The sequence below is a fragment of the Brachionichthys hirsutus genome, chromosome 21 (assembly GCF_040956055.1).
Source record: "Brachionichthys hirsutus isolate HB-005 chromosome 21, CSIRO-AGI_Bhir_v1, whole genome shotgun sequence".
In the NCBI taxonomy this organism is placed as follows: Eukaryota; Metazoa; Chordata; class Actinopteri; order Lophiiformes; family Brachionichthyidae; genus Brachionichthys; species Brachionichthys hirsutus.
The window spans coordinates 4,915,358-4,935,312 of record NC_090917.1 but is presented as its reverse complement, the minus strand read 5'-3'; the positions used below and the strand labels follow the sequence as shown (position 1 = coordinate 4,935,312).

The 19,955-nt window shown below is 44.3% G+C and overlaps 4 protein-coding genes across 5 annotated transcripts; 2 read left to right on the top strand and 2 right to left on the bottom strand.

The window, feature by feature from the left end:
• Positions 1 to 6,915: 6,915 nt before the first annotated feature.
• rexo4 (REX4 homolog, 3'-5' exonuclease) lies at positions 6,916 to 9,409 on the bottom strand. The gene is made up of 8 exons (XM_068754636.1): positions 9,185 to 9,409; positions 8,759 to 9,087; positions 8,524 to 8,667; positions 8,105 to 8,298; positions 7,914 to 8,002; positions 7,757 to 7,831; positions 7,587 to 7,661; positions 6,916 to 7,449 (listed from the first exon to the last, which is right to left on the bottom strand). Exons 1-8 carry the CDS (start codon positions 9,407 to 9,409, stop codon positions 7,291 to 7,293), a joined length of 1,290 nt encoding a protein of 429 aa, XP_068610737.1. The 3' UTR covers positions 6,916 to 7,290.
• Positions 9,410 to 9,877: 468 nt separating this feature from the next.
• Positions 9,878 to 11,701, top strand: pigp (phosphatidylinositol glycan anchor biosynthesis, class P). Of its 2 annotated transcripts, none has more exons than XM_068754615.1 (5): positions 9,878 to 9,955; positions 10,304 to 10,388; positions 10,835 to 10,907; positions 10,989 to 11,107; positions 11,283 to 11,701. In XM_068754615.1, exons 2-5 carry the CDS (start codon positions 10,307 to 10,309, stop codon positions 11,396 to 11,398), a joined length of 390 nt encoding a protein of 129 aa, XP_068610716.1. In that variant the 5' UTR covers positions 9,878 to 9,955; positions 10,304 to 10,306; the 3' UTR covers positions 11,399 to 11,701. The 2 variants fall into 2 exon arrangements, with proteins under 2 accessions (XP_068610716.1, XP_068610717.1); XM_068754616.1 differs by having other exon boundaries at positions 9,944 to 10,053.
• A 299-nt stretch (positions 11,702 to 12,000) lies between these two features.
• Positions 12,001 to 13,439, top strand: LOC137910062 (putative nuclease HARBI1). The gene is made up of 2 exons (XM_068754488.1): positions 12,001 to 12,688; positions 12,861 to 13,439. Exons 1-2 carry the CDS (start codon positions 12,001 to 12,003, stop codon positions 13,262 to 13,264), a joined length of 1,092 nt encoding a protein of 363 aa, XP_068610589.1. The 3' UTR covers positions 13,265 to 13,439.
• Positions 13,437 to 19,853, bottom strand: LOC137910431 (receptor-type tyrosine-protein phosphatase H-like). The gene is made up of 17 exons (XM_068754868.1): positions 19,556 to 19,853; positions 19,013 to 19,279; positions 18,590 to 18,844; positions 18,249 to 18,506; positions 17,555 to 17,812; positions 17,232 to 17,492; positions 16,884 to 17,114; positions 16,314 to 16,577; positions 15,974 to 16,082; positions 15,609 to 15,693; positions 15,382 to 15,472; positions 15,209 to 15,285; positions 14,811 to 14,945; positions 14,486 to 14,608; positions 14,238 to 14,398; positions 13,953 to 14,088; positions 13,437 to 13,758 (listed from the first exon to the last, which is right to left on the bottom strand). Exons 1-17 carry the CDS (start codon positions 19,851 to 19,853, stop codon positions 13,621 to 13,623), a joined length of 3,147 nt encoding a protein of 1,048 aa, XP_068610969.1. The 3' UTR covers positions 13,437 to 13,620.
• Between the last annotated feature and the right edge of the window lie 102 nt (positions 19,854 to 19,955).

The following is a 19,955-nucleotide window of genomic DNA, read 5'->3' as shown; positions in this document are numbered from 1 at the left end:
TCTGCTAATTTAACAGTCGCGTTGCACTTTTAATTTGAAGAAACGACTTTTTGTTCATGGAACACTTTGTTCTCTGTCAGATCTAAAACTTACATGTAGTTTTTTTTTTTTTTCCATTTACAGATTTCGTTTAGATTTTATTTTGGTATGATATTTCGTTTTTGAAGCTCCTGGAGGAAGTCTTATCAACAACAAAGGTAAGATCTATTAAGCAAGGCTTATGCATGGGAATGCAGTCAGAGCTTGTCAACTTAAGTCACAAATCTTTACCCGGTTAACAAAACTAAAATGTGCATGTAGCACGCTAATCTCCAAGCCTTTGCAGCATTTGCTGCAGGAGCATCAAATCCTGCGCTATAGCGAGTTTCAGAGTTGTGGCTGCCAAATAAGTTTAGTCTGCATCCATGCAATAAAAATGACAAATTTATTAAAAAATGAGGTAAGACCCAAAACAATAAAGTTTGTAAATGGGGGCAGGAGTGTGAAAAGATCATTGTATAGTCAGCTTTGTCCTGTGACGCTTCCCATTCTTGTGTTGCGGGATGGATTATATTTCAGCACCATGGACAGCGGCGTTCTCTCCCTCTCTCCCCCTGTAGAATAAGGTCTCTCTATCAGGGATAACGCGTCCCAGAAGCAGCTCATAGGGTCTAAGAAATGTTTTACCCCATAGATGACTTTGTTTTTTGGTAACTCTGCTTCTTACTTCTACGTCATAGATTCACATCTTATTGGTGAACTGCTGAATATTTGCTTTTCCCTTCTTCTTTTGGAACTGTTTTTACTTTTATGATTTTTAAAATTGAAGGGAAAGTTGCCGATTCTTTTGACTTCAGAGCACATTTTTAAAAAAAAGAGCCGGGGGGGGGGGGGGGGCATTAGGAGAGCATGAGGAGGAGAGGACTGGAGCCACAGAAGCTTGGGAGTAGAGTCGAGTAAGAGCAAGTGGAGATGAAAAGAGTACAGAGGTGAGAAGGAAGGTGGAAATGTTGGATTCATAAAAAAAAAGAGTAAAAACTGAGTGAAAAAATTGAGGATTTGGGGGGGGGGGGGGGGGGGGGGGGGCAGACGAGAAACCATGACACCACCTCTCTTTCTCTCTGCTGCAGCATTTCCTGCCTTGGCCACCATGTCCTGCGCCACCCCGCTACCACTGCGCACACACAAACACACAAGGGGGAAGAAAGCAAGGATGGAGGGAGGAAACCACACACATGCACACACATATACACAAAAAGGCGCAGATGTACAGACACACACACACACACACACACACACACACACAAATGCACGCTTACCTGGTTGCAACAAGAAGCTAAGAAAAAATGAGACTTAATCATTGAAAGGGATATAATTTCTGCAGTGGTCTGATGGTGAGAACGGGGCTGAGCGAGAGAAAACACGTGCACGCTGCTTGTGCATGAAGGCTGCACTGACGCTAATATATATTAGCAGAAACACTGCAGCAAGAGGGGGGAGGGAGCACAGGATTGTGGGATGCATTGACTGCGAGGTACCAGCAGCAGTAACCAGGGGGAGGGGAGAAGAGCGCACAACTGAGAGAGAGGGAGAGGGAGAGCGAAGGGAAGGGAAGGGAAGAATTTGGACTGCTGACTATGCAGAACAGACCCGGCAGTTGGCAGAGAAAGCAAAAAACCTTTACCAAACACAGAGGGGGGGGGGGGTAGGTAGGGTGACAGCGTTGAGAAGAGACGAGGTGATAGAAAGCGGAGTGGGGCTAGGTGGAGCGAGAGGAGAATGTGTAATGTGTAATGCTCGGGGAGATAAAACAGAGATGGGGGGGGGGGTTACAGACGGTCTCCAAATCTTAATAAGAGGAATGGAAATGAGGGTGACGAGGAGAGAAGGAGAGAAATGGAGGTAAAGGGGTAAAACTGAGCATTCGAGAGAGAAGGAGCAAAAATTAGAAATGGGTTTCTCGTGTGCAGCCATCTTTTCCCACCTGCTACCTCATCAAAGGATGTAACCACAAGGCTTCATGCTGTTCCAACAATATCGACTCCCTCCCTCCCTCCTAACCCCCTCCTCTCGTCCTTATCTTCTGCTCCTCTATCACGCACTCCCTAGTGCTCAGGAGACCTCATGAGGAGTAAGAAGGGTACTGCAACACGGTAAACCCACTGCGGCCACCTCCCCTTTCAGTGCGGAGTCACACCACAGTGCCCCCCCCCCCCCCCCCCCTCAAGGTAAATGCATAAAATGAGTAAAAAACCAAATTATCAATTTCCTTAATGGATGAAACAAAAGGAGGGTGAAGCCACACAATGGCCCAGTGGCTCAGCGGCAGCCGGCTAATGTACACTGAAGAGAAAAGCAAAGTATTTCCCATCATAGTAAAGCCCACCGGCAGCCAATTCCCAAAGCCTGAATGAAATAGCCAATCAATTAAGCAAGCCGAGAGGATATCAAACCAGAGATCAACACGGGCGGGGGGCTCTCCAGGGGCTGCAGCAACGACACCACCCTGGAGGTCTGCAGCCTTGTGCATATTCATCAATAGCTCAGCCCATGCCCCCAGACGATGCCATCCTCTGGCCATCTAGTACACAATTTCATGAGAGGGGGGGGGGGCGACGACATGGTTTTCGCCTTTTAGTTGCCTAGAGATGATTAATATATAAGGCTATTTTCAGGAATAGAGGGGCTGCAAAAGCCAGTGTCCATGACTATGATCCTTCTAGCCCGCAGGAGAGTAATTGTTGAGGGTTTTTGGGGGGGGGGGGGGGGGGGGGGGTAGATATGCCCACTGGTTGAGGCTTCATGTAGGGTACTGGAAGAAGAGGTGGAAAAAAATCCATGGGATAGTGTATCATGTCTGGAAGGAAGTCTATTCATGGAGCAAATGGCTTTGACCTCTCACACCCCGCGACTCTCTGAAGTCATTTAAAGCTGTCTACTCCTAATTAATGACGCTTGGCTTCCTGTAAAATTAGCACCATTATGATCCAGTGGTGCAATGGGGCAGACATCTGGGATGAGGGAAGAGGCATTACTACGCTAACTCCTGACCTGTGAACTAGTCAAGGATGAGACAGAGAGCATGGGGAAATGGAAGTCCCAGATTAGACCCTCAGCAGTCAGACAGGAGGGAGAGACGTTGGGGTTTCACCGTGAATGATGAAAACCAAGGTGATAGAAAAACAAAGGCGATGAGAGAGGATGAGCTTGAGCTGAGCCTCAAGGTCAACCATATAGAACAGAGAAGCTTTAACGAGAAGAATGGAGTTGTAGGATAGAGGAGAACGTTTTCTGAAGATGGTCAGATGAGAGAGAGAATGCATTACGGGTGAGCAGAGAGGGAAGGGTCAGAGGCAAGAAAACACAAACAAGCACAGGACAAGACGGATGCGTAATTCAATCAGTGCCTCAAAATAGATTTTATCCCTGCCGTTGCTTAAACAGCAGCGTCCTCTTTTTATTCCAGCACCATGTCACCCCCAGTGACGGCACTCTGTTCCTGTTTTGGATAAAAATCGAAGTGGTGTTTTCTGGGTTACCCTCGATCTAAAAATAGCAGCAAGTGTAGATTTGTAATGCAGGGATGGGGGGGAGGAGGAGGAGGGGGGGGGGGGAGGGAGTGTGTTCTTCTCATTAGGGGAAGAGCACTCTGGAGCCTTGGCAGGAAAAGCACGGGAGGCACTGAAAAGTGAAGGAAGAGGAGGCGTTATGAAACGAGAGGCTCTGAGCGCGATGCAGGGGAACGCGGAGAGGATAGGTGACATGTTGGGGGGGGGGGGGGGCTGTAGGGAAAGAAGACCACGTCTAGACATTTATAGACTTCCTGGATGAGAGCTCAGTGACGCCATGTCCTTTCTGTGGTTCCGCTCCAATGCATCCCCCCCCCCCCCCCCATTTCTTCCATACACCTTCTTCTCTGTCTCTCTCTCTCTCACGTGTATTTGTGTGTCAGCTCTCTCACTCTACTCCCATGGTTCCTTTATCAAACCTCCATTTCAGGCCTTGACACTTACCCAGTGCTGCCACACTGTCGCAGGAACACACACAAACACACACACACACACACACACACAAACTGAAGGCACTTGCCAGCAAAAGAAATGCATGCGGACGGAAGCGCAAATACACAGATGGAAACAGTTGCTCATGCAGACAGACAAAGAATAAATAAATGATGCAGCGTGGAACGCACGCATTCCCTCAGAGGCAGGAAGCTGCTCTGATCGAGGTGTAGATGGGAAACACCCACCGTTTGAGCCATGAAGAATGTCAGGATTTATTTAAAAAAAAAAAAATAGAATTAAAATATTTCTAGACGCCATTAAGTGGATAAATAAACTGGGCTGTGTAAAAGTACATCCCTTTAAATATTATAGAACCTGAGATTTAGAAACAAAATACAGAGTCGAGGTGTAGGATAAGATTTCGCAATTTCACATTCTGATTTTCCCAGATTTGTGTCAAATCGCGAGCGGCTTGCAGGAGAACATTCGCAGCTGTTATCGTGAATAAAACGAGACTTGTTGAATGCAGGTCGCCAGACGCTGCGTTCTCCTTTGATTCCCTTGAAGCTGGCCCCAAAAAAACGATCATTTATTAGACGGAATAAAGCCACCATACAGACACACGCACGCACAGACACGGTGAATACTCACTTGATTCAGGCTCGTTTCGAGTGCGTGCAGAAACGCGCACGCACATCAAGCGTACAGATCAATCAAAATGTAGTTTTCTTTGTTAGATCGGTCTTTCTTATGATTTCAGAGAGTATCCACTTGATCTTTGTCCCCCCCCCCCACCACCGATTATAATAAATCAAAATAGGGCTGCCCGCTCCAGTTATTGCTCCGCGTTATTGCCGAATGTCACTTAATGGTCATGCTGGTGACGGCGAGGGACGAGTCTGTCGGATGAAACGAAGCAGAAGTCCCTTTGAAAACTGTCTTTTTTTTTTTTTTCTATTTCCCTTCGGTTTCTCGGAACTCTTTGTTACTGCCACACGAAAAAAGAATAATTGGCAGCCTTTGTTAAAGTGTCTCTCCGCTTCCAGGATGGAGCTGCCATTCAGTCTGGAGATGCAGCCTGGAGACACCTCTCTCTCTCTCTCTCTCTCTCTCTCTCTCTCTCTCTCTCTCTCTCTCCCTTTGGAGGAGCGTCACCTTCTGCACTATTTTTATTTTTTTTTCTCCCTCAGACGACACATGTGGGCGGATTAGAGAACAAGACTGAGGGGTGGGAGGAACCCCAAGTGACTGCAGAGGCTAATTTCTTATATGGCTGCTGAACTTCAGAAATAGGTTTACGCATACGCTCCTGTCTGCGCACACGGTAAAAAAAAAAAAAAAACGCACCGCAGAGCTCTAAGAGGCGTTGATGTATTGCCGTTTGTTTAATGGGCTGTTATTCTATTTTATTTATTTTATTTATTTATTTTGGTGCCTCCTCCCCACTTAGCCGACGTTGCCCATGCGCGCTCACTCTGCTGGACGGACGCACAAACACCATTTTGTCTACAGGTTCCCCCCCCAGCCTTGACTCTGGCGTGGCTGACGTCAGCAGTCATGTGGTATAGCAGAGGAGCAGATGGGTTATAATATGACAGAGCATGAGGAAAAAAAATGATGTAATGGATGGTACCGCAAGGTGGCGCTGCACACTAATTAAACAGCATTGTTAATTAGGAACAGGTGCGTGTCGGCAGCCAGAGTGAGGTGAATGATACCGACGCTGTTTTATAAAGGATGTGATGTTTTAATGGAAATGCTCAGTTCTATGTATTTTTGTGATAAGACTGTTCAAAGGCCGGACTAACTCCTTATTTTTATGTTCGTTTGTATTGTGTGTGTCGGTCACTCCCCTAAATACTGTTCAGTCCGGTAAGGGGGATCTATTGTGTGTTCTTTTTTTTTGGTATTATCATATTGATTATTTTCTGTGCATCTACTGCAGGCAGTATATTATTCCCATATGGGGGTTGCATGTGTGGTTGAGTTTTGGTAAATCATTGAAAGACTTTGGGGACACTGATCCGAATCCCTGTCAGAGGTCACCGTGGAAGTCAAGAAAAAGAACATCTCCAGCATCAGATGGAGAGTCTGGATGAGATTCATCCTGGATGCTGGCGACATCTCGGCATGGCACGAAATCTGAAGATGATTCGACAAAGCATCTTGATGCAGAGCTGAAAATCCTCAGCAGGAAAAGCATTATTTCCAGATGGAATTGTGTTTCAGGCTCATTTAAGCAAAAGTGAAATTATCCAATCAATATCAACATGAATAAATGTGTCCAGACTTTTGTTTTGTAATCCTTCACAATGTGGAACATTAAATGACACATTATGGTTGATTAAATTCTGTACCGTATCTTGTTTGTCCCATTTGTATTAAAATCATGTATTTGATAAAAGTTCTGTTGCGTCATTATCATATTTCTTTAATAAATTAAAATATAATCATGGTCAGCTCTTTTAATTTGTGGTTTCTTATTAATGCATGGATATCTAGAGGCATTTGTACTTTGTGTAAATGAGAAGGTCCCAGGGGGAACAGTGAGGTTACAAGGAATGGATGTAAAGAAGGTAGAGGACTTAAAGTACCTCGGGCCAACAGTGCAGAGTGATGGAGAATGTGTAAAGGAAGGAGCCTCAACCCCGTTCTCTGACACTAGGACTAAAGTACAAGACACACTTTTAAGCAACATAGCCGTGAAAAAGCCCAACCTGAATAGGAAAGACAAGAAAGCAAGCTGGCAGTATATTGCATGTGCTGGTCTCATTTTGGACACTTTAGCTTGTCAATAAGGCAGTAAATAAAACCATCGTTCCTGCTGAAAATAAGAATCACCATGAACATGTTCGCTGTGGGTCTTCAGGTAGGAGAAGTCGTTCAAAAAGCAGAACCAGAGCTGATGTATTTCATGCTTTATTCACGGTTCTTTAGACAAACAATCATTAAGGCAATGAGGAAACAATTTCTATAAAATTAGAACCCGAAGAGAAATATTTGCATTGTGTTCTTGCAGACAAATAGTTTTCAGTTCTGAGCCATAGAGGAAAACTGATGCTGAACGGTTTGAACCCCGGACTCTGACTGCTGGGAATATCACTGGGAAGTAAATGGTGTATGGAAAGATGCATGAGGGAATGGCAGAGATAAAGCTCTCTCGTGCTCGCTCAGCCGGTCACAGGCAACAAAATAAAAATGGACTCGTGTTTATTGTGGTAGATCTTACATAGGCAAGTCGTTACTTTTAAAAGTCTCCCAGAGGGTCCTGATCCAGGTACAATATCTTCTGTTGCAGCGCTAGTTTTCAAAATCCAATGAGCTTCTCGCGCCTGTTCTTTGAAAACCTGGGCTCTCGCTTGAGTTTCTTCTCAGAGTCTTTCCTCGTGTGGCTGGCTTTAACCTCAGCTTCCCACTGTTTTTTCACCAGCGTGTACAGCCGCATTGCGGCTTGTGCGTCTTGGATCTAGGAGTGACAAAGAAAGAGAAAAGGGGGCGGGGAGATCAACCCGAGATGCTCTTTTTTTTTTATGCAGGCAGTCGCCGTGTCACCATTTAAAAGACGAGAAGTGAGAAGCTGTGTTTGATGCGTTGATGACTCACAGATGAATGTTCGCCCTGCTGAACGTTGACGTTGAGAATTTCTCTGCAGAGGAGCTTCAACGACGGTCGACTGGACTGAATAACAAAATCACAGAATTAAAAAAAAAAAAGATTACAACCGATTGTATCTTTGGGATCTTTCATGGTGTCCTGGTAAGACGTAGAAATACCTTTGCAGTCTTCTTAAATGGTTTGTACTTCTGAGTGTCCCGGATTTTCTTTTTCGGATGATCCAACAGTAAAATCTGAAACAGGAGTTCAATATTGGTATGAAAGTGGCTACATTTACTGGGACCGTTTCAATTCCCTCACATATATCGGCGCTACCTTTAGGTCATTGTGTATGGCATGTCCAACCACAACTCTGCCTTGCAAGATCTCAGCAACCTCCCTACGTACAATCTGGACGTCCTCACCTACAGCGAGGCAAACAGGAAACAGGCATGATGTGCCAACAGTGCATGAAAACTATTAACTATAGCACATTTGTGTTTCTTATAACTGCTTTAATGACTCACCTTTTTTGATGTCCGCTGGTCGTATGCCGCTGAAGGCTGTCCTGTAGTCCGTCACCCTCTCCGTGGGTTTCACATGTTTGTCGTAGATGCATTTCCCAAACTGGTTCACAAGGGAGGCGCGAGCCAAGATGCTGTCCTCTCCATCAGGACCCACTCCCACCATCTCACAATCAATGGCCACGGCTCTCGTGAGGCTAACATTTCGTATACAAGGTGAGAAAAACAGATTATGGTGAAACTTTGTGGATCAGGAAAATTGTACAATTCTTCTGCTTTGGTGACGGTACGTCCTTGAAAAGTCTAGTTTATTATTTCATGTTTACAGTGAAGATGAATCATTAGTAATTAACATAATTTGTCAATACACCTTTATGATATTAACCTTCTGCACGCACATCTTTGAGGTAAACATCACTCACCCCTCAAAGGCTTTCTCCTTGACCAGGGCGCTCTCTGTGTTGTTCTTCCGAATACCCTGCTTCTTCCTCATGATCTCTGCCGCCTCCGCTCCCACTGTTGCCTCGATGTCATCCGGGTCTACATCGTCAAACCAAAGATCACTTCTGCAACGAAAAAGGATAAACAGAAGTCCGCAACCACAACTCTGGTTAAGCTAAACATTAGCAGAAGTTAGCGCTGTAGCTGTAGACATACTCTGTAGGTTTCTGCTCTTCAACCACAGGTAATTTCTTCTTGGCTGCTTGCTTGCTGCTTGACATGTCATTGTCCAGCTTCCTTTTGGGAACTCTAGATGGTTTCATCTCTGTGACACGTGGAGCCTTCGAATGAGAGTTGTTAACGACAGCTCTATTAATAAGCATTTTGTGCTTCACTTTTTCCCCAGTGTCTGTCTGTCGAGGACAAACGTTGCTCTTTGAATTCTTTTGTGAAGACTTTTCTTCAGCCCTCTTTTGTGCCAGAGTTCCATTCTGGCGTTTTGGTTGTGTAGGTGTTTTATTATCCTGTTGACTGACCTTCAGCATCTGTGAAAGGTTGCGTAAAATTATCCATGTGACAAAAAGTAATACACAAAATGTATAGTTATTAAGTTACAGACAGACAAAACTCTTATTTACAAACCTCTTGCAACTTCTTCCAGTTGACAGAGAACTGCTCAGCATCTTTAGGCGGTACCAACTGCTGATTTTGAGATTTTTGTTTGTCCTTTGGGCTTGGCTTTTTCTTTTTGAACTTCTCTTTGATCCATCGTTTCCTCTTCTTTTTCGCTGTGTTAGTTTTCTCTGTTGCTCTGGGTTGCTCTCTTTTAGCAGAAGAGCATTTCTTCTTTTCTTTCACCTTTGACATTGTGTAAAATGTTAGTCAAATATTTGATATAATTTATTTGAAGTCTGCTACATCTGCTGGTCGTTTCCCAGTCACGCTAGACAGTCATCCGTCATAACAAATAGCGGTAACATAAAGTTTACAGAATAGCTGTACCAACTCGGATTAATTATCGTGAAACCATCTATGTCTATCGCACAAATCTCAAAGAACTGTATAATCGGTAGTTGTGAAGCATGCTGCTTCTTTGGGTATTTCCGGAATGTGCAGCTGTTAAATATGTCCGATAACAACATGAACTCGTGTTCGTTTAACGAGAAAAGATAGACGTGGCATTTAAAACTACTGTCATGTATTATTTCAACTTATATCAAATAAAAATATAAGTTTATTTATACTATAGTCGTTTTTACTTCATATTTTTGCTTCGTATTTCAAATGCGGAACTTTTCTACTGACAAATATTTCACATCGGACTCGGTATTTTATGGGACAAGATGCAGGCAAGCTAATCGAGTGACGATATTTGTTGTATAACAATCCTTCGTTTCTAGTGGGATAGAACAGGTTTGTTTGGGGGGTTTGAGTAGAAATGTTGATTATAGCTTGTGTGTAGATTTATATTTTGTTATGCACTACGAGTCGAACATTACGACAGTATCTTGGTAAATATAAACTTGTTTTGGTCGCCATGATAATAAAATACCTGTTTGCGAGTTTTGACAGACACACACCTGGTTATAGTCAGATATTTGTACTTGCTTTTACCGTGACCAAATCCATACATATTTTTAAACAATGATAAGAATGTACTATTTAAAGGAAAGATAAATGCTTGTTGGAAATGTTATAGTTTTTGCTTGGCTTGTACCAACCCTTCATAGCTCCATTGTGCTCCGTTTTGTTGTTTTTCAGATCATGGTGGATAACACTCCCTCCTCCATGCATGAGAGGGCCATCTATGGGTTTGTGCTCTACCTTTGCTCACAGTTTGGCTTCTGTAAGTTAAATAATATTTAAATCTCCCATAATTAAAGTATTAAATGTATCTAAATTAAAATGAACAGTCATGTTACATACATTTTTAGGTTTATACCTGTATTACCAATATATCGGCACAGCCATTATGCCACTGTATTCACAGCTCCTTAAATCAGGCCAGACTTCCCCTGTTTAATATAAACCCATGCAGATTAGACAACCCTAGATGAAATAAGGCAATTAAACTAGGCAACGCTAAAACAGTAGCATCGTAACTGACACCAGTAGTCTCATGGGAGTATGACCCTCATAAAATGACTCCTGGCCATGAAAACATGTCCTTAGATTTTAGAATCACATTTAGGTGTGATTATTAGTTGTTTCAACGTAGTTTCAGAGGTGAAACATAAAACCTGTTTTTGAATTCTTCCACTGATTATCTGATTTCCTTTTCTCTCTCCACAGTTCTGTATTGCCTGTGGGCATTCATACCAGAGGAGTGGCTTCATTCAATAGGACTGACTTACTGGCCTCAAAAGTAAGTAGAAAATGATGACAAGATGGCAGTTAACAATAATGAGTTGCCTCCCTGTACTGTTGATGTTTTTTTTTTTTGCAGATATTGGGCTCTTGCTATGCCAATCTATCTGCTCGTTGCAATAACAATGTCATATGTGTTGCTGTTCGGTGTGAACATGATCAACATTGCTCCACTCAACTCTGTGGAAATTATCACAGGTGAGGATACTGCTATAGGCTAACTGTGACTGTGTACATGTGTGTTATTATTACAAGTTCATATTCGACTAGCATTTGCTCTACTGACGTTATTGCAACAGTTAAAATGGTTCTAATGGAATGCCAAAAGCCTTGGCTAAAACATCCTTCCGTGAATGTCTACTTTCTGTGACAGATGTGTTTGCACAAGGCCAGAGGACAAAAGACTGCCACAGAGGCGGAATACCGGCATTACAGGATATTCCCATTAGTGAGGTCAACCAGATGTTTTATTTGTCACCCAAACAGTAACATGCAGAGTGATTTTAGCTGGAGGGAGAGCACAAGTGAAGCTGCTGAGGATTTATTCATGTCACTGTTTACTCTGTATTAAAAGGTTTAATTTATTTATCCAGGGGAAAAGATGTACTAAATGTCCTGACTTTCTGATGCTTAATCATGCAAAATTACAGTGATATGTATGTCAAACTAACTTGCACATTTGGTGAAAAATTATTCTGTGATTTATATGCAATAAACTACATACTTTTTATACTGATGTGCAACAACTACAATTCTGACATGATTTAAACATTTATACATGAATAAAAAAATACAAGTTAAATACAGTGAATGCCATTTCTATTTCTTCCACTTCTAGGCATGACACAGGACATAACTATTGGTTTACACGGCTGCTTTTAGATTTAACACTTTTTTTATCTAAACTAAAAATACACACGATTCCGTGTCGCGTTTGCTCGTTGTTTCTCTTCCGGGCCACCAGGCGGCGGTATCACCTCCAAAGTCTTAAACAAGAACAACATTCTCTGTTTACTTCCGGTTATCTTTGGTCACCAGCTGCGAAACCCTTCCGACGGTTTGCGGGTAAACTCGCCGCCGCGCTGAGACGCATGGCCTTCCCGCTGCCGGTGTGGCTCGCCGTCCAGGAGGAGCTCCTCGGATATGGCGGCGAGGAAGACGCCGCTCGGAGCTGCTTCGATGACTTCGACGAGGAAGCCCTGTTCCAGATGTTCCACCTCACCAGACCCTGCCTCTCGTTCATCGCGGACTACGTCCGTGTCCGCATGAGCACAAAAATCACTCCGACCAAACCGGCGCTGTCCGGAGACGTCATGATCATGGTGGCGCTGAACTATTACGCGCACGGGATCTCCTCCGTCGCCATCCTGCGTAAAGCAGGGCTGAGCATGTCCGACTGCACCGCGGTCATATGTTCGGTCTCCGGCGTCATCGCGGAGATGTGCGAGCAGTTCGTCTCCTTCCCGCGAAGCCGGGAAGCCCGAGCCGCCGTCGCCTCCAAGGCGGAGACGCTGTGCGGCATCCCGAACGTGCTGGGCGTCCTGCACGCGGCGCACTTCAAGATCCGAGCGTCCCCCTACGAGAAGAGCCGGTTCAGGACGTTCGTCAACTCCTTGGGATTCACGTCAGCCCTGAGCCAGATCATATGCGACTCCGACGGGAACATCCTGAGCGTGGAGAAGTGCTGCGCGGGCAGCACCTTCGAGCAGGAGGTGTGGGAGTCGTCTCTCATAGGGAAGGAGGTGGAGCAGGAGGCGCACGGGCCGCACTGGGTTGTTGGTAAGTCCGGGTACACGAGCACAATGGACACCCCGAGGAGCTCTTTGGCTCTTCCAATCCATCAAACCAGCCTGATGATCAGCACTCAACATCTGGTGCTGTCATGGTGGTTTCCTTGGCGACGATGAGATTGTGAACTCGCTCTCGCCCTGTTTCCTTGTCTTCCTTAAAGGTGGGAGCGGCTACAACTTGAGCAAGCACCTTTTGACCCCCGTGTCGGGACCCGCAAATGAGAAGGAGTCCCGCTTCAACCAGGCCCACGCGAAGATCCACAACGTCATGCGGACGACGCTCGGCTCCATGAAGAGGCGATTTCGGTGTTTGATGCAGCTCGGCTTTGCGCAGGAGGGATTGTTGGACAGGCAGTACAACATTATCAAGACGTGCTGCGTCCTGCACAACGTCGCTAAGAAGTTCTCCGTGCCGTCCCCGTCGGTAGACTTTAAAATCGAGCATCTGGATCCTGGAAAGCAGCGATCGGCGCCGGTAGCGACAGACCCCGAGGCCTTGAAAGCCAGACAGGAGCTCATCGATGGTAAATCGTCCCTCGGCTCCAGTGTCCGAGAGACAGACTGAAGGCATCGCAGAGGATTAGTGAACAGAGACGGTGTTTCGTTACTCTGGCGACCAGCAAGGCTCTTCGACAAACTGACGCTGTAGAGACAGACCGCGACGCAAAATGGAGCCGCAGAGCCACGTAGATTTAAACGCCGACGACTCAATGTCATCTGCAGACTTTTTAAACACATATTTCTGCTCACGTTTCTTATCCTGATCTTTCTTCAGAACAATAATAACACACATTTCAAAAAAAGAAGTATTTCGCATATTCAGAACACAAGTGTGTTTTTCCACATTTACAATGTATAACAGAAGATAGCACGTATAGACTTTAAAACGAGACTTTAATGAAGTGCACAGACTGATCTGGCTCAGGCCTTCCTGTGAAACTCTTGCAGTGCGCTGGAATTGACATAAAGCGAGTCTGCGTTCATATATATGTTTTCGTCCGGCTTGTCGTCGGACTGTAAACTGTCCATGATGCACTGGTGCAGGAACATGTACTGGGACTGAAAAGAAAGGAGCCACAATGCTTCCGTCAGTTGTTGAGCAGGTTTAAGGGTCACACTCTAATCTGGCTGCCACTTCCTCCTACGTGTTGCACTGACTTTAAGTCTTTAGAAAAAAAACATCTCGGTCTAGCGGTCTGCGTGGTTCCTTATGAAGAAGTGGCAGCTCAGAACTGAAACCAGATCAGTTTTACCTCCGTCTGCACCATGTGCGGGCGACTCAGTCTCATCTTGTGCACAAAGCCTTTAATGGCCACCGCTCTCTCTCTCTCTAGCTGCTGAAGGAGGACGTCCAGAGCGATGATTGTGCCTGTTCTCCCCACTCCAGCGCTGAGAGACACACAGGGGGGAAAAAAAAGTTTCAATATTGTCGTCACTATTGGCTTAATCAAAATATGTCTTTTTTTTTAAATTTATTTAAATGTTAACCGTGTGCTCTACAAACGGCTCCGGACCGAAGGCGGGCGTTCGTTCGGTACCTGCAGTGAACCACGGTCGGCGCCTCGTTTCCGTCTCTCTGTATGTGTCTTCTCATCAGTTCTCTAAACTGGATCAGCACATCTGTGCCCTGTGGGACTCCGTGGTCAGGCCAGGCAGTGAAGTGAAAATGTTTCACGCTGCGCACCTCTGAGGTGCTGTTCTATAAAAAAAAATATTCAAATGGTGAATGTCCTTGAATTATTCTAATATTTTCATTCTTGTGGTTTTTTTAAGGGATGTTTCACACATTTTTCACTGTAAACTCCCTCAATGTCCAGTTGGGCTCGTGCTGTTCAGATCTTGTGGTCACCAACAGCGTTCCATAAAGCCAAGGCTCGCCATCTCTTGGCCAATATCGCTCACTCTTTGTCTAGAAAATCACACACAAAATAAATGTTGTTGTCTTTATGCTTGGTTGTGATGTGTATTTAGTTTTGTTTAGGTTGTATTTTTTTTGTCTTAATTTGACAACTAAAATAAAACTCATCACATCACAATAGACCAGGGAACAAATGGTATGGTTTACACATCCCATAAGAAATGATAAAAAAAAAAGATTTTTGAGGACGCACCCGTTCCTTCTCGATGCAGTTGGTTACCATGACGATGCCCGTCACGCTTTGCTCCCAGATCATCCTCCAGAAATCGTCTACTGTATTGGGCAGAGGACCCTGAGTGGCGATGTACTCTCTTTTGCTGTTGGAGCCCTAAAGAGTGATTGTCCAAATGAATGCTTACACTTTTAAATCTTTTAAAATGCCCTACATTGTGGAAAAAGTAGGACATTTTAAAAGGACATTTTAGATTCATGAAATTACATAAAGTAAATGTTTTAAACTTCACAAGTACGGTATGTTATTTCATATGCGAGCATTTTTTTTTATTATAATCATTGAAGTACAAATGTGAAAAAGCATTTTGTGTGATCGTGTTTAATAGTAACAGAAAGAGATTCATGAATAATACATACCGGAATGTAACTGGCATTGATGTAGTCAGAGGTTGCGTTGGGATTTGATGTCGTCAGCTTGACCCGACTCCAGTCGTCTAGGGCAACACAAAGGCAATAGTTTAACTGCAGTGCCCCACATCTGGACCCAGAAACAGCAGCTGACATGGGATCTTGTGTCAGGACAGGCTTACACGGAAGGACATTGATGAAGCGATTCCTCGGTTTGTTCTCGGGTAAATTGGCTTCCTTTCGGGTCTGCTCATTCCCAACGGGGCTGAGGCTCTGCAGACGCCGCAGCAAGTAGTTAAAAAAAAAGGTACATAAACAGGAACAAACAATATTAAAGCCCCTACGTTAAACGAAAAATAGGATGGCAAAGAAGAGGAAAACCGAAATGCAATGAACTTTTAATATGCACCTCGTATTCCAGACTGAAACCTCTGCAGTCGTCCTTACTCAACTGGTCGAAGTGGTCTGAAAACTTGGCTGCAGAAATAGCCCTGAAAAATCATCCAAGTAGGATTCATTCAAATTGTGCTTAGGGATGTAAATATTACACATTAATCACATTATTTAAAATGTAATTTTCTCTTCTTGCTACATTGGGGTCAGAGACTAGGTTTAATGTCACGAAACCAAACGTATGCTGCACTTACTTGTGCTTATTAGAGTGATTGGAACCACCAAAGGATGCCTTTCTTCTGTTGTAATTAGAAGCAAAGCGGTTCACCGGCCGAGTCTGATAAATGCATCTCATGGAGATAATGTAGTAAAATGCATGAAGGAAACACCAACCTGATAATAACATCTGTTCTTTTACGTAAAATGAATACAGTCGCACAGACGAGGGCGACAAAAAGCAGCACAGCGAGCACTGAGCCTGCGATGACTCCTGCAGGAAGGAAAATCTGGATTGGACACTAATCACAAGCAGCGCTGTTTGCATTATAGTCATATTTTACCTCTTCCCAATAATGAGAAGTTTATAATGTATTACTGTACATGTACATTTTAAAGGATCAAAATAAAGCAACAAGCAGGTCTTTTAAGTGATAACAAAACTGTTAATGAGGAGGAAAGAAGACATTAAGATTTTATTTATATATGTATATAAAAGACTCACCCCTATTATCAGTAGAACAGTGGAAAACAAATGGCTCGGACCTCCTGACGGTCCCGGACAATGAAGCTAAGGACACCTCGTAGGTTCTGGCGGGCAGGAATCCGGGTATTTTGACATGCTGCTCCCCATCTTCACCCAGCAGGTAAGTTTCCCCCGTCACATTCACTTCCACTGCAGTCCACACACCGTCCGGTTTATCCCATAGAATGTAGACAGAGTAGCCAGCGGCCCAGTTCTCACAGTGAGCCCTTAAATTTGGAGGATCTTTGCCAAATGAGAAGAAAGACACCTTTACAAAAGTCATTCAGTCAAATAATCACTCAATCCACAGAAACCAGAATACCATAACTCGCAGAAATCCATCATTTGGCAAAGTGAGAATTTCCTGATTTCTCTGTTTTTTTTTATATATATATAATCATTATTTTATATATATATTAGATTTGTGCAATGTCAAGAGAACTAGTCTCTGGATGCTTGCTGCTATTCCATACATGAGTGTGTGTGGATATTTATTCATTTTAGTACATGTCAGTGACGTGTCTTGTGAAGAGGCAGATTTGTACTCACTGATTGTCAGATTGTGGCTGTACTGCAGAAGGCGCGTGGCTTCTCTTTCGTACACTAGAGACACCTCGTAGGTTGCACCGGGGTAAAGGCCAGTAAAAGACACGTGGCTGCCGCCAGGACTGGAGTGATTTTGGGATTTATAAGTCGCTATTGCGTTCGTAAACAAGCCTTCAACCGCTCCACGGATGGAGGAGTTGGTGACGTGCCAGTTTACGCTGGCACTGCCTATGGCTGAAATGAATACAAAAAAAATACGATAAATATACTGTAATTAGAATAATTATATATACGTGCCATTTACATGAGTGAAAAAAACATTTAAAATCACTCCAACTATTTTGTATGCACCTGTTACTGTGACGCCTCGATAAGCAGTGCTGTTGAGTCCGGAGAAGGTCGTGATCACAGTGAATAAATGCTCCTTTCCAGGCTGGAGAGACGTGAACGAATGGGATAAAAGAGGCTCGGATTCGCTCGGGCGAAGAAACAAACTTTCCCCACTCATCTGTAGAAAATAGCCCCAGCGTTTGCTCACATCCACAGCCCAAGTGAGGGTCACGTGGGTCACAGCGCGTTCAGCAATCTGGACCTCAGTCACCATGGAGGGAACTGGAATAAAGAGCTTTAAATCACACACTGCTGAGATAGTCAAGCACAAATATCCATCTTACCTGTGGCTGTGATGCAGTTTAGGCCGGCGCTTCTGATATTCTCAAACAGGGCAAAGAGACTAAAGTTGTAATTTGTCCCATGTGCGAGTTCTGGAATTGTGTGTGTCACATCCTCCTGCCCTGCGAATGCAGAGACATTCATCTCCCTCTCATTGAACAAAAGCCTGTAGGTGAGGATGGCGTCCACCTTTCTCCACCGCAGGGTTATACTGGTCTCATTTTGTTCCACTGGCTGACACCAATCCGGGTTACGAGGAGCTATGATGTAAAGAAACACGATGGCAGAGCTGTTCATTTAAAGGGTTGGGTTTTTTTCTTTTGAACAAATTATATATTGCATTCCTTTCTGTTGTTTTATCAGCATCACTGTTCTTTTTTTAATTTTTTACCAAGATAGGCAGCAGCAGATACAAAAACACACATTACAAGGTTACAGCAGCGACCAGTTGCTTTTTTTTTTTTTTGCATTGAAAGAAAAGCACACTTTATTTCTAAAATAAAAACCTTTTAGCCTCGGCTCCTTCAAAAGATTCTCCATATGTGGCTTAAAAGAAAGGGAGTCCATCAATCAAGACACGCGAGTGAATAATGCAGTGAATAACTGCGTCATCAGCATAGAAATGCATCAGACACATCTAGACCCGCATTATTCATATTTAACGTGGGTCTTAGTTCTGAGAGGAAATCATCTCACCGGTGGCTGCAGAGTGGGCGAGTCCACTGCTTCTGATGTCCTCAAACAGCGCAAAGAGAATCAAATCGTATTTCGTTCCACTGGCGAGTCCCAGGATTGCCTGCGTCACGTGTTCATTTCCCACCGACGCCGTCACGCTCGTCTCTCCTCCGGTGAATGTCAACAAATAGCTGAGGATGCCGCTCACTTTTCTCCACCGCAGGGTCACGCTGGTCTCGTTTTGCGTTACTGTTTCGATCTCTTTTACATTGGGCGGAGCTTAAAAACAACAACAACAACAACAAAGGAAATAAAACAGCATTACAAATAAAGCGACTCTAAATACAGAGGCAGCCTCTTACCAGTGAAAGCCGTCTTGCTCACTCCTCTGCTTCTGACGTTTCCAAACACGGTGAAGAGGGTGAAGTTGTATCCAGTCATGCTTGTGAGATTCGGGATGAGCTGCGTGACTCGGTGTTCCGCTGTCGCTGTGACGTTGAGCTCCCTTTCGCTGAACGCAAGCGCGTAATTGCGAATGTCGTCCACTTTTTCCCACTGCAGGGTTATACTGGTCTCTGTCCGGGCAACTGGGTCAAACCCTGCAGGACTAAGAGGCGCTGGAAAAGTCAGAGGCGTTTATCTCACAATGAAATATATCGCTACATAAACATGTCCAGAGAATAAAGGATGACGATGAAAGTGGTGCTCGTACAATTACAAAGCCATAGGGCCTAATTCATGAGCAAATACCTGACTCCAAATGCGTGTACTCAAAGATCACTTACCAGTGACGGCTTGGAATTGGTACCCGCCGCTGCTGACGTTCTCAAAAGCGGTGATGAGAGTGAAATGATATTCTGTCCCAGCATTTAGTGGAGAGACTTCATGTGTAACTGGTGCTTCCAGAAACAGGCCGATATTTTCCTCCTTAAGATTGCCGTCGTGGACATATCGTAGAACGTACGTTGCTGTGTTGTTCACCTTGTCCCATTCCAGCGTCATGCTGCTCTCATTGCGTGAGGACACTTCTACCTTCTTCACATTTTCAGGCGCTGAAAAGTACAGATTGGAGAGTTTCACGAGAGTGGATGGAGGATGCCGTCCACACTTGCAAGGTAAAAGCTTCCACGCCGACTCAAGACCTTGTCTTCACTGAGCGGTTGGAAGGTACAGCGACATTATTCCTTTTGAAATAGAGTGTATTATTATTAAGTCTCTGTAATAACGATGCAGACAAATATAAGTGGCATCTATAATTACAGCAGTTTCTTAAACTGAAGGGAAAAATGTCTGCATTTAAAACATGTGTATTAAAAGAAACCACTTACCAGTGACGGCTTGGAATGTGTGCCCGCTGCTACTGACGTTCTCAACAACGGTGAAGAGAGTGAAATTATATTCTGTCCCAGCATTGAGGGGAGAGACCTCGTATGTGACTCGTGGCTCCAGATGAGAGGCGCTGATATTTTCACTCTTTAAGCTGCCGCCGTGATCATATCGCAGAATGTAAGTGGATGCGTTGTTCACCTTGTTCCATTCCAGTGTTATGCTGCTCTCATTCTGTGAAGGCACCCGCACGCTATCGACGTTAACAGGAGCTGCAAAGGATGGAGAAGAGAGTTTCATGTAGGGGAAGTAATGGAATATCAATCCTCGTAAATGTATACAACATAAAGTCAAGCCTAATGTCATTATAACAAGATGGCAATGCATTGTAGTCCTCCTATA